Source organism: Rhinopithecus bieti, unplaced genomic scaffold (assembly GCF_001698545.2).
Source record: "Rhinopithecus bieti isolate Rb0 unplaced genomic scaffold, ASM169854v2 scaffold_56550, whole genome shotgun sequence".
Classification (NCBI taxonomy): Eukaryota; Metazoa; Chordata; class Mammalia; order Primates; family Cercopithecidae; genus Rhinopithecus; species Rhinopithecus bieti.
Window position 1 is genome coordinate 209,027 of NW_016821820.1, and position 12,537 is coordinate 221,563.

At 40.4% G+C, this 12,537-nt stretch overlaps 1 protein-coding gene across 1 annotated transcript in view; it reads left to right on the forward strand.

The window, feature by feature from the left end:
* The window catches only part of TXK (TXK tyrosine kinase), a 68,132-nt gene extending 55,905 nt beyond the window's left edge, over window positions 1-12,227 (forward strand). Inside the window, 5 exon segments of the mRNA XM_017860644.1 lie at window positions 2,022-2,086; window positions 4,383-4,501; window positions 6,727-6,756; window positions 6,759-6,883; window positions 10,732-12,227. Of these exon segments, the coding sequence (XP_017716133.1) occupies window positions 2,022-2,086; window positions 4,383-4,501; window positions 6,727-6,756; window positions 6,759-6,883; window positions 10,732-10,800 (408 nt within the window). The 3' untranslated portion in view covers window positions 10,801-12,227.
* The last annotated feature ends 310 nt before the right edge of the window (window positions 12,228-12,537 follow it).

Here is a 12,537-nt window from a genome sequence, read left to right on the forward strand (position 1 = left end):
ACTCAAATGAGAATTGGAAAAGTCTATGAGAAATCCCTGATATCTCCCCTTGGAAGTAAGTCTGTGCTTCCATCACACATGATCAAAGTGATCATATTACTCACTGTACAGGCTGGAGTATTTTGGGGAGAAAAAGGGGGCATAGTTACATTGGCCTCAGCACACCTTGGGAAGTATGCTTATCCTACCCGTGGCTTGGAACACTCAGGGCATTTGCTATTTACTGCTTCACCCAATAGTTAATTATTTACATCATTTATACAAATACTAGAGTCTATCTTATGAGACTTAGCGTCTTTGAGATCAAGGCCTAGATGTCTGAGATGCCATGCAGTGATTGAGAACATAGGTTGCAAACAGTCATTCCCAAACTTCAAACTTTGGTGTGCATTACAATTGCTTGGAAGCTTTTAGAAAAATTGCAATAGCCAGGCCATACCCCAGACCAATTAAATCAGAATCTCTGTGGCTGAAACCCAGGCATCAATATTTTTTGAAAATTCCCCTGATGAGCCCCATGTGAAGTTGAGGTTGAGAACGACTACTCTAGAGCCAGGCTAGCTGGGTTGAAATATTGTCTCTGTTTTTTACTAGCTGTGAGAGCTTGGGCAAGCTAGTTAACCAGTGAAGTGGTATTAATTATAGCACCTTCCTCGTATGGGTTTGTTGGGAGAATTACATGAATTAATAAACAGTGTCTAGCATGTAGAGGAGCTCAGCAATGTTAACTATTGCTATTACAGAGATAGATCATTAAAAAAAAAATTCCCTAAAGGCACATTTCCCGGTATCCAGCATCTAGGAGAAATGAGCAAATTTTTGAATAGGTGAATATGGTATCAACTCCACCTGGCTCACTTTCCTAGTCTGCAGGTTTGTCTTTGTGGATAACAATTGGGTGACAGTTCTGGTCATTTTATTTGCTCCAAATGGCTTCTGACAGGCCCTCCTATTCCTGTTTTTTCCCTTGTTTGCTCATTTTCTTTTGTGTTCTATTTTATCTCCCTATATGCTATTTAAAATATGTCAATGAACAATGAGTCTTTTCCCTGTCAAGAACTTTTCTTGTGGTTTGGTCATTGCTAGGACTTGCTGGCATCTTCTAAACTGGTTCCTTGTGATTTATTATTTCAAATTTCTTGCTTTTGTTGCTTGACTAATTGAACCACACATTAGCTGAAAAGAGGAAAATTCTATCAAATATTTTATCTAGTTTACCTACATAAGGCTAAATAATCAAATCAACGATTTTCTTGATTAAGTTGCTGAAAATGAATTGCTTTGGCCTCAAATATATTGTTTCTACATAGCATTATATTCAGTTCATTGTGATAATATTAAGAAATATGAAATTATCACTGTAAATAGTTACCTTGAGTGAAATCAGTGTTGAACTATCTTTTCTTAATTTTTATTATGTATTAGAGATCCCAAAGATATAAAATGAATATGCCTTATCTGTTATGTATTTTGGGCTTTCCTATAAAGATGTTAAAAAAAATACACTATTTTTATGCCAAGATTTATAGTTGTATCATCTTTCAGATTGAATTGAGGGCAGGCTGGGCATGGTGGCTCACTCCTGTAATCCCAGCACTTTGGGAAGCCAAGGTGGGTGGATCATTTGAGCCCAGGAGTTCAAGACCAGTGTGGGCAACATGGTGAAACCCCATCTTTACTAAAAATATAAAAATTAACTGGGCGTGGTGGTGTGTGCCTGTAGTACCAGCTACTTAAGAGGCTAAGGTGGGAGGATGGTTTGACCCCAGGAGGGGAAGGTTGCAGTGAGCCAACATGGTGCCATTGTACTCCAGCCTGGGCGACAGAGCCAGATCCTGTCTCAAAAAAAATATGAAGGCAAACTATTGAATCTATACCATTGATGGATATCACCATAAAAATGACTTGGCTGTCCACACAGACAGGTAGCGTGGGGTCCAAATAACCTAAGGAAGAGGAGAGGAAAAACTCTTGAAATAAAAACTTGTATTCAAACTTGGATTCTTTTCTTCTTTCCATAGGCGGCAAGGAATTGTTTGGTCAGTTCAACATGCACAGTAAAAATTTCGGACTTTGGAATGACAAGGTACGTGCTATGTATATATATGTATTTTGTTTGTTTACTCATAAGAGGGAATCTTACATTTGTTTACTGATAAACTGAAGATGCTGCAGACTGTGTTTTTATCTTCCTAGGTTGTAGGCCTGGTTGTATGGCCTGCTAACCCACTTTGAATTTTAGGACATGTACAATTTTAGCTGTGAGGTAAATGTTTACTGTGGACTATTCGCATCTTTTAAGAAAACTATGGTATATTTTTAAATTAAAAAAGGAATTTCTCGGTCCACTGAGAAAAGTGAAGAAAAAAGCATTTCTGATATACATATGTTTTGGGAGAAAAGAAATAAATTTGTTTGCTCAGCTCTGATTTTCTATGTCCTCACCAAACATTTCTATTATTAAGTATAGTAGTTGACTCTAAGTCTACAATTCAAGAGTGTGAAAATTTAGCCATATTTTCTACAACTCAATATAGTTTAAATTTTGAGCATCCTTTTTTGGGGTGGTGCTGGAAATATAATTCCAGGGAATTTGGGGTTTTTCTCTGGCCTCCCTAAGCTTCAAAGTCAAAGTTCTTGGTCTCATGGGGCCATCGTACTGGTGGGGAGGTGGCTTATTGGCCATTTTGTTATCTGTGTGCATGGCATCCTTGCAGCCACCATCCTCCAGTCTTGTCTTTGGCTGGCCACTCAAACAGATAGCTGCTAACCCATACTGATTTTTTCTGCAAGATTCATTCAGAACTGGCATTTTTTTTTTTTTTTTTTTTCGACAGAGTCTTGCTCTGTTGCCCAGGCTGGAGTGCAGTGGCGCTCCCTTGGCTCACTGCAACCTTGACTTCCCAGACTCAAGTTATCCTTCTGCCTCAGCCCTCCAAGTAGCTGGAACTACAGGCACATGCCACCATGCCCAGCTAATTTTTAAATTTTTGGTAGAGACAGGGTTTCACCATGTTGGCCAGGCTGGTCTTGAACTCCTGACCTCAAATATCCACCCACCTTGGCCTCCCAAAGTGCTGGGATTACAGGCGTGAGCAGTCTCACCTGGTCAGCATTCTTTATGATTACAAAACTCCATGGTGGGATCTCAGATCTCATTTACCTAGGCACATCCACCATTTGTTCATTGGCATCTTTCTGCCTTTCCGAGGGCTCTACCTGGGGAAAAGAGCACAGGTTCTGTTTCACTTTCAAATCCCACCAACCTAATGTGGGACTAGGAGCTTCCTTCTCTGCTGTGTGACTTGGGCAGCCCTTATAGGGTACAAGATAAAGGACCCTAACCCACTGACCTACTAATGTCTAGTACTCACCTTTTCTTTCCCTTCTATCTCCCCCATTCCTCTAGCTCAAGGGATCTTTTTCTAGATAGTGGTGGTAGTGAGATCTCACTCCTGTTCATGGCCCATTTTCCAAGATATTTTGTTAATAACTCAATATTTCTTCTCTGAAGAGCCTAGACTTGAAAAATTCAAAATCTATAGACAATGGCTTTTCTCTCTTTGTTTTCTGTTATTGATTCTTTACCTAAGTAGAATGACCTCTGACTCAATCAAGCGCTGACAGGTGGAGGGAGGTAGTGTATATTAAAAAGAAAAGTGGGAGTGTAGAGGCAGCATTAATAAATGCTGTGAAAACACTATATTGTATATTTAAGGGGCTACAAGCACAAGTTAATTTTTGTCTCTTCTCCCCAATTTCTCACATTTGGACATCCCTGCATACAACTCTCAAAAAAGAGAGAGGGTTCAACTTATTATTATTTTAAGGAGATGGTAGTTATTCTTGATTTCTTTCCATATAGGGCCATTCTAATGCATTAGAGATTTGTCACATCAGAAGCATTATGTTCATATACTTTTACTTTCTCCCCTTCTCTATGCCTCACAAAAAAACATACACATGGAAGAAAATTCGACATCCAACTTTGAATCATTCATTTCCATTTTAAGAAGAGTGGTCTTTGTTTTCCCCACCCCTGGGAAGAGTGGTCTTTTATTTCCTTTTTATAATCTTGGTTGTTAGCATGCTTCTTTGTAGAGTTAAGAATTTACCATAATTAACATAAACAGTGAGCCTTGTTTTGAACTGAAGCAGCATTATGATTTTCAGAGATCCACATAAAACAAACACAACTGAAACGTGGTTTGGGGAGGAAACATTATCAAGGGCACTTTCACACTCTACTAACAAGAAGGTGTCCACAAGCTTTCTAGGGTAAAATACTTTGTCTTTTAACAACTTAGAGTTAACTAAAGGGATTTGAAGTAAATAGAGCTTGGAGTAGTTAACACAATGTGCTTTGAATCTGATAACTGTAGGTATGTTTTGGATGATGAGTATGTCAGTTCTTTTGGATCCAAGTTCCCAATCAAGTGGTCCCCTCCTGAAGTTTTTCTTTTCAATAAGTACAGCAGTAAATCTGATGTCTGGTCATTTGGTGAGTGCATCTGATATTTGCTGGATCTTGATTTAATAAAATGGGCAATATGTTATTTTTAATTTTGATTTCCTAATTGATGTAGCATTTTTTAAAAAGTCTTCTTGTAATTGTTCTTCCTTCTATGTGTTCTAACCACGTCCCGATTGTCTTTGGCAACTAGTGTCACATACCTTCTTACATAAGTGTGACTTTTGGATCTTTTCCTTCCTCCATGGGCATTCACTGTAAAACTGTAACAAAGAGTCTACTGATCTAGAAAAAAAACTCAGACAAGTTTTCCACTCTGCAGAGGCTTGAAGGAAAAATGATCTTATGATACTGTTGAGTTTAGAGTGTAATTAGTAAACTTCATTGTCTAGACTATGAAGCAGCTTGACTATTTTCCAATTGTTTAGTTGTTAACCTGAACTTAAAACCTGAGTTTAAAAAATGGTGGCATCTCATTTACTTCCTTAACTTTAAAGTTTGTGGAATTTAGACATAGGCTTCCTTGAGATCTGTGAATTGATATTCATATTGGATAATGTTCTTCATTGAGAAAGAGACACCATAGACCCACGTCCAGTGAAGTTTCGAGGTTGGTTTTCAAGAAATGGTAATATGTAAAAATCTGTCTATCCTCTTTCACCCAGAACTGCCTGGAGGCTTGTGGGTTCCGGGTCCTCAGAAAGGTGTCAGTTTTATTGTCTACAATAAGGTTAAAACAATAAGGTTAAAACTGGACACAGTGGCTCAGGCCTACAATCCCAGCACTTTGGGAGGCTGAGGTGGGAGGATTGCTTGAGACCAGGAGTTCAAGACTAGCCTGGGCAACCTAGCAAGACTCTGTCTTTACAAAAAAAAAAAAATTAGCCAGGTGTGGTGGCATGTACCTGTAGTCCCAGTTCCTTGGGAGGCTGAGGCAAGAGGATTGCTTGAGCCCAGGAGTTTGAGATTATAGTGAGCCAGGATCGTGTCACTGTACTCCAACCTGGGCGACAGAGCAAGAACCTGCCTAAAAAAAAATTAAAACATAAATTAAAAAAAATACAATAAGGTTAAGCTTGTGTCATTAATCTCATCAGCTCTCCATGGACATATGATAGTCTCAGCAGGTGACATTTGAAGCTCTACTGAAGAGCAGTTAGGTTGTGAGACCACGTCTTAGACACCAATGAAGAGCAATATAAGGACCTCATTGAAGGTTGCAGAACAGTTAGAACTCCCTGAATTTTACCTACTTGTCTCCCTCACTGAACAGTGAGCTCCTTAGGCACATGGATTGATCTCACACTTATAAAATCTCCAGGCCCAGTAGATGCCTCATCAATGTCTAGTAAATATTTGTAGAATAAGTGAATAATTAAATGAACTCAAATTGGGAGTTCTTGCAGGAGTTTCACTAACCAATCAATCAATGATTACTGGACCCTGCTAGATACTCTGGGGCTCTGCCCATCAGTCTAATCTTTTAGCAGAAAGAAGGGGACACATGCCATTTACTGGCTGAAACTCTGGTTAAGTAGGCAGCAGAGGCTCACATAATCCTGTCAGTTTCTATGGAATGACAGAAAGGTTTATTGATTTCAGAGTGCAGGGACATGACTGCTACTTAGAAATGAAAATGCTAGTCCAGGCGTGGTGGCTCACGCTTGTAATCCCAGCACTTTGAGAGGCTGAGGTGGTCGGATCACCTGAGGTCAGGAGTTCGAGACTAGCCTGGCTAACATGGTGAAACCCCACCGCTACTAAAAATACAAAAATAAGCTGGGCGTGGTGGTGGGCACCTGTAATCCCAGCTACTCAGGAGGCTGAGGCAGAAGAATTGCTTGAACATGGGAGATAGAGGTTGCGGTGAGCTGAGATCATGCCACTGCACTCCAGCTGAGATCATGCCACTGCACTCCAGCCTGGGTGACAGAGCGAGACCCTGTCTCAAAAAAAAAAAAAAAAAAAAAAAAAAAAAAGGAAATGCTACCGGTATTTCTCCTGATAGAGAAGGCAATCAAGACCCATGGAAAAGGAAAGGCATTGTTTTCACTTAGATTATTTTCAGGTTACAGGTCTCTTTGAAAACTGAGGTACATATGATTTGCTTCCTTGATAGAACCGCTGTTATTCAGGATGGCTATAACCCAAAGCCTGGAGCACAAAAATAATGCCTTGTAGTTTGAAATTGTTCTTTCAGTTCCCAAGCAATCATTTCTCTCTAACCCCTTGTTTTCATGCATTTTTGTTTGCAGGAGTTTTAATGTGGGAAGTTTTTACAGAAGGAAAATGCCTTTTGAAAATAAGTCAAATTTGCAAGTCGTGGAAGCTATTTCTGAAGGCTTCAGGTTATATCGCCCTCACCTAGCACCAATGTCCATATATGAAGTTATGTACAGCTGCTGGCATGAGGTAAGTAACTATATGTTACTTTCCTACGAAGGTTGGCAGTCCCAGCATCTGAGAGCAGATCTGATTATCACAAACATGACTTCAGAACTCTGTCATGGCAGGAAAAGGCATCTGTGTCTTGGTCATGATCCTGAGAGTCTGAAGTACTATTTCTATCTCAAACTCACTACAAAGTCATGAATCCATTTTGTTTTGAACAATGGCCTTTTATCTGAGGAATTCAGTGCATTTTCTGAGTCTTATCTGTTTGAGATTCGTTCTTGCAGAAACTCTTGGTGTTACTCAAGCCTCAGTGATTAGATGTTTTATTAGCTTTAAGAATTAATGGGCCGGGTGCAGTGGCTCATGCCTGTAATCCCAGCACTTTGGGAGGCCGAGGCAGGTGGATTACCTGAGGTCGGGAGTTTGAGACCAGCCCAGCCAACATGATAAAACCCCGTCTCTACTAAAAATACAAAAATTAGCCGGGCATGGTGGTGCATGCCTGTAATCCCAGCTACTGGGGATGCTGAAGCAGGAGAAGAATCTTGAACCTGGGAGGCAGAACTTGCAGTGAGCCGAGATCGTGCCACTGCACTCCAGCCTGGGCGACAGAGCGAGACTCTGTCTCCAAAAAAAAAAGAAAAAAAAAAGAATTAAATGATGGAGGCTGTGTGTGGTGGCTCACGCCTGTAATCCCAGCACTTTGGGAGGCCAAGGTGTGCAGATCACTTGAGGTCAGCAGTGTGAGACCAGCCTGGCCAACATGGTGAAACCCTGTCTCTACTAAAAATAAAAAAATTAGCCAGGCCTGGTAGTGCACGCCTGTAATTCCAGCTACTTGGGAGGCTGAGATAGGAGAATTGCTTGAATCTGGGATGCAGAGGCTACAGTGAGCTGAGATTGCAACACTGTACTCCAGCCTGGGCAACAGAACAAGACTCTCTCAAAACAAACAAACAAACAAACAAATAAATAAATAAATAAATAAATAAAAGAATAAATGAAAGAATTAATGGTGCAAACTAAGGGTAGAACAAGGTTTGTTCAACTTCCACGTTGAAAAAGAAAGATGGTGTTTCCATTTACTTCACTCAACTTTCCTTTGTCTTGCTTTTCTAACCCTAATAGTAATGGGTTTCATCTGTCTTCTGACACTCAGGACTCCTGCTAGAGATTAAACTAGACTGGTAATGGAGGCAGAAAGTGTGTCAGGAACTTCCATTCAGGAAGAAATCTCTCCAGAACTTAGTTTTTCTATTTGTTGAAATGCCAAGCTTAGAAGTAAAGCCAGAGGGGCTTCTGTTCCACCTCTGGACACTGACTCAACACACCCCTGCCCTTCTCAGTGAACTTCCCTGTGATTTTGAGAGCTTTACTCTCTTTCCAGCTGACAGTTTCAGCCTAGAAAATTACAGCTTGATGAGAAGTTTCCTCCTGGCTGAAAAAATAAAGCACTTGATTATCAATTTATAACCACAAACACTAGAATATTGAATATTTTCAGAGTGATGTGGTTGTTCATATTCCAAAAAGCATTACATTTATAGAGAGCCCCAATGTATGAAAATATCTTACATATATTAACTACTTTACAAGGAATCTTGAAAGACATAGAAAAATGTTCAGTAAGCTATAAAAAAAAAAGTTCAGAAAAATGTTCAGTAAGTAGTAACAAACAACTGTTTTAGGAGCATCTTTGCAATAATAATGTAAGTAGCTCAGAAGTATACGTTGTGTATGAAATAATACTCATGTACGTGTGTGTGTAATATAATACTTATTGAGATGTTATATATAAGTGGATCTGAGACAGAGAAGGAGGAAGGGAAGTGATCAGTAGGATGCTGTCAGAAGGACCATGTAAACAACATTAGTCTCAAATTGCAGTCAGAACATTGATTAATACAATGGTGTAGTTATGTTGATTTATTTGTTTGAAAAAGTTGATTTGACCAGGTGTGGTGGCTCACGCCTGTAATCCCAGCACTTTGGGAGGCCGAGGTAGGAAAATCACGAGGTCAGGAGTTCAAGACCAGCCTAGCTAACATGGTGAAACTCCGTCTCTACTAAAAATACAAAAAGATTAGCTGGGCATGGTGGCAGGCACCTGTAATCCCAGCCACTTGGGAGGCTGGGGCAGGAGAATTGTTTGAACCTGGGAGATGGAGTTTGCAGTGAGCCAAAATCACGCCATTGCACTCCAGGCTGGGCGACAGGGTGAGATTGTCTCAAAAAAAAAAAAAAAAAAAAAAAGAAAACGTTGATTCATTTTTGAGACAGAGTCTTGCTCTGTTGCCCAGACTGGAGTGCAGTGGCACAATCACAGCTCACTGCAGCCTCGACCTCCTGGGCTTGAGCAATCCACCGAGCTCAGCCTCCTGAATAGCTGGGACTACAGTGATGTGCCACCATGACCAGCTAATTTTTAAAAATTTTTTCTAGAGATAGGGTCTCACTTTGTTGCCCCAGCCTCAAGCAGTCCTCCTGCCTTGGCCTCCCAAGGTGCTGGGATTACAGATGTGAGCCACTGTGTCAGGTGCGAAAGTTGATTTTGCCTACAACTTTACCCCATGTGCTTAGGGCATTAGAGTCAAAAGTGATTATGTTATATTTGAGAGACAAATTTCAGGATTCATGCATAGAAGCGGGTTCCTCAGAGAGCTCCACAATTTATTCCCAGAGTCTCAATGAGGACCCTCACTTGCACTTGTGCTGTCTTCTACTCTGTTTATTTTATTGAGGCTCTCTGTTTATAAGCCATGAAAAGGGGTGTCTTTCCGCTGTCCCTGCTGTTGGTGACACCTGTGAGAATGTGGCTACTATGAGTAACTCTGTTTCCCGCAGTTTTCAAAGATGCTGACAGTGCCATCTTTTCTTCCTCATGGACTCAGAGCCAAACCACACCCTTAAATGAAGTAGGAAAAAATGCTCCAATCCTTGGCTCCATGACCAGGGATATGGGGTCACTTATGGTGAATATCTTCCTTTAGAGTTGCTGACACTTGAAAACTGTGCAAAGATCACAGGCTTTTAAAACTTTTTAAAATGTAAGAATATTCAGCAATCATTTTGCTATGTGTGAGAGGAACTTCCACACTCTTATTTTTCTGTTGACTGACACTGAAAGCACAACCTGTACCCCAGGATCTTCAAAGTCCCTCATGAAAACATGCCTTTTGCTTTCTGACTGAAATCCTCCTGTCTATAATGGCTCAGGTGTCATAGATACCTTGAACTGAGCTTGGGAGCCTGGTACTCTAGATACCCCTTCTGCCAGCCCTTTCTTTACCTCACACATGTCAAGTCATCCAAATATGTCTCTAGGATGGTGGTGTCCTAGAGTACTTTCTGAGATGCTGAAAACGTTCTGTATCCATGCTGCTCAATATAGTAGCCACTTCTGGCTATTGGGTACTTGAAAAGTGGCCAGCGTGACTGAATAACTGAATTTAAACATTTATATCATCTTTAGGAATTTAAATTTAAATAGCCACATGTGGCTAGTGTTTGCAGGTCTAGCCGTTTTATTTTTGCAGCATTCTCTAACATTTTCATACTCACGCCTCACTCAACTACCAATCATGCTGTGGTATGTCGGTCAAGATACCTTTCTCTTCCTTTTTGTGGAGAGCCAGCCTGGATTCAGGTCTCTGTCAGCAAGTTCCAGAGCTGGTCTCTGAGTGATCCTTAGCCCATTTATGCCACAGGTGGCAATTTCTTGAATTTTGCATGAGTGAAAATCAGACCTCGACGATGAACTCGAGCAGTGGGATATAAATAACTCCCACATGCTTAGCGTTCCAAAAATGAAACACTTGGCATAAGTGGGTTAAGCTAAGCTAACCACCCCCACTTCCCTTTTCCAGAAACCCAAAGGCCGCCCTACGTTTGCAGAGCTGCTGCGGGCTCTCACAGAGATTGCGGAAACCTGGTGACCCGAAACAGAATGCCAACTCAAAGAGTCATCTTGCAAAACTGTCACCTATTGTGAACATGTTCACCATATGTGGTCACTTAACGGTGAATATCTTTCTTCATGGTTGCTGACTCTTGCAAACAGTGCAAAGATCACAGTTTTTAAAACTTTTAAAAATTTAAGAGTATGCAGACAATCATTTTGCTATGTGTGAGAGGGACTTGCACACTCTTATTTTTCTGTAAAATATTTCACATCCCGAATGTGAAGAAGTGAAAAAGGCTTCTCAGCAGTCTTCATAGTGGCTGCTCTTCATGATCATAGCCCCAGGAACCCTTGAGGTTACATGAAAACCTGACCCTTCACAAGGCTGAAAATGTTTCCTTCTTGAAGAGGAGTGACATTCATCACTTCGGTGATCCATGCATAGAAGATGAAAATGAATTCTGCCAACTCATGGGACAAAGGGGCCTCCCTTGAAGAATTTCATGTTTTTGGGCTGTGTAGATCTTTATAGTAAATGCACCTTTATAAACCACATGAATGTTAGTGTTCTGGAAATATCTTTTGTTAATATGATCTTCCTATGTTATTTAACAAATTGTTTTTGCACATATCTGATTATATTGAAAGCAATTTTTTTGCATTCGAGTTTTAAACACTGTTATAAGATGTAGCCAAAGCTCACCTTTGAACAGATCCTGGTGACATCCTATTTCCAGGAAAATCCAGAACCTGATTTTAGTTCTGTGATTTTACACTTTTTATATGTGAGATAAGACAGTTTCAGAGGCCTTATTTTGTCATAGTAAGTGTCTCCTGTAATTTTCAGGAAGATGACTTGTTCTTTCTAGAAGAGGAGACAAAAGTAAGATAGCCAAATGGGACATCAAGCTCTGTTGTTTCGGAAATCCAGGATTTTGAATTCAGGATGAAACAACCAGCAATCACAGTTAAATCTTAACTTTGCCTGCACTCTTTGTAGGAATGATCAGAGATTTGTCTTTATCAGTCTGAGTGCTTCAGGAGTACAATAGGAAGAAAGATACTGGAGAACACACAAGTGTAATTACCATGAAGTCTAACAACAGGAGCCCATTATTTGTGTACTTTCCCACCCTGTATCATGGTTCTCTGGGAACAAGCTTTATTATTCTCATTAGTGTTTAAATTGTTGATTGTCAGTAGTTGTGACTTTTAAATTATATTTCCCCACTCAAAGAATGGTATCTTTATATATCAATGACATTCAATAAATGTGTATTATTTCTAATGAGAATCAGGTACAAGAAGATACTTGATAGTTCAAGTGGTGGTCTCAGAAATGTTTGGGCTGAATGTGGTGGCTCATGCCTATAATCCCAGCACTTTGGGAGGCTGAGGTGGGAAGATAGCTTGAGTCCAGTTTGAGACCAGCCTGGGCAACAAAGTGAGATCCCGTCTCTACCAAAACAAAACAAAACAAAACAAAACAAAACAAAACAAAACAAAACTAGGTGTAGTGATGTAGTCCCAGCTACTTGGGAGGCTGAGACAGAAGCCCAGGAGGTCCAGGGTGCAGTGAGCCATGATTGTGCCAGTGCACTCCAGCCTGGGTGATAGAGCGAGACCCTATCTCAAAAACAGAAACAAGTTTGTATGAGATGCTAGTCTGTTTCTGAGACTATCACACCCCCTTTCCTATGACTCCTGTTATGGTGAGGAGAGACAGAAGGCTCCTATTACTGAGATCTCAATTCACATAACATATGAATTT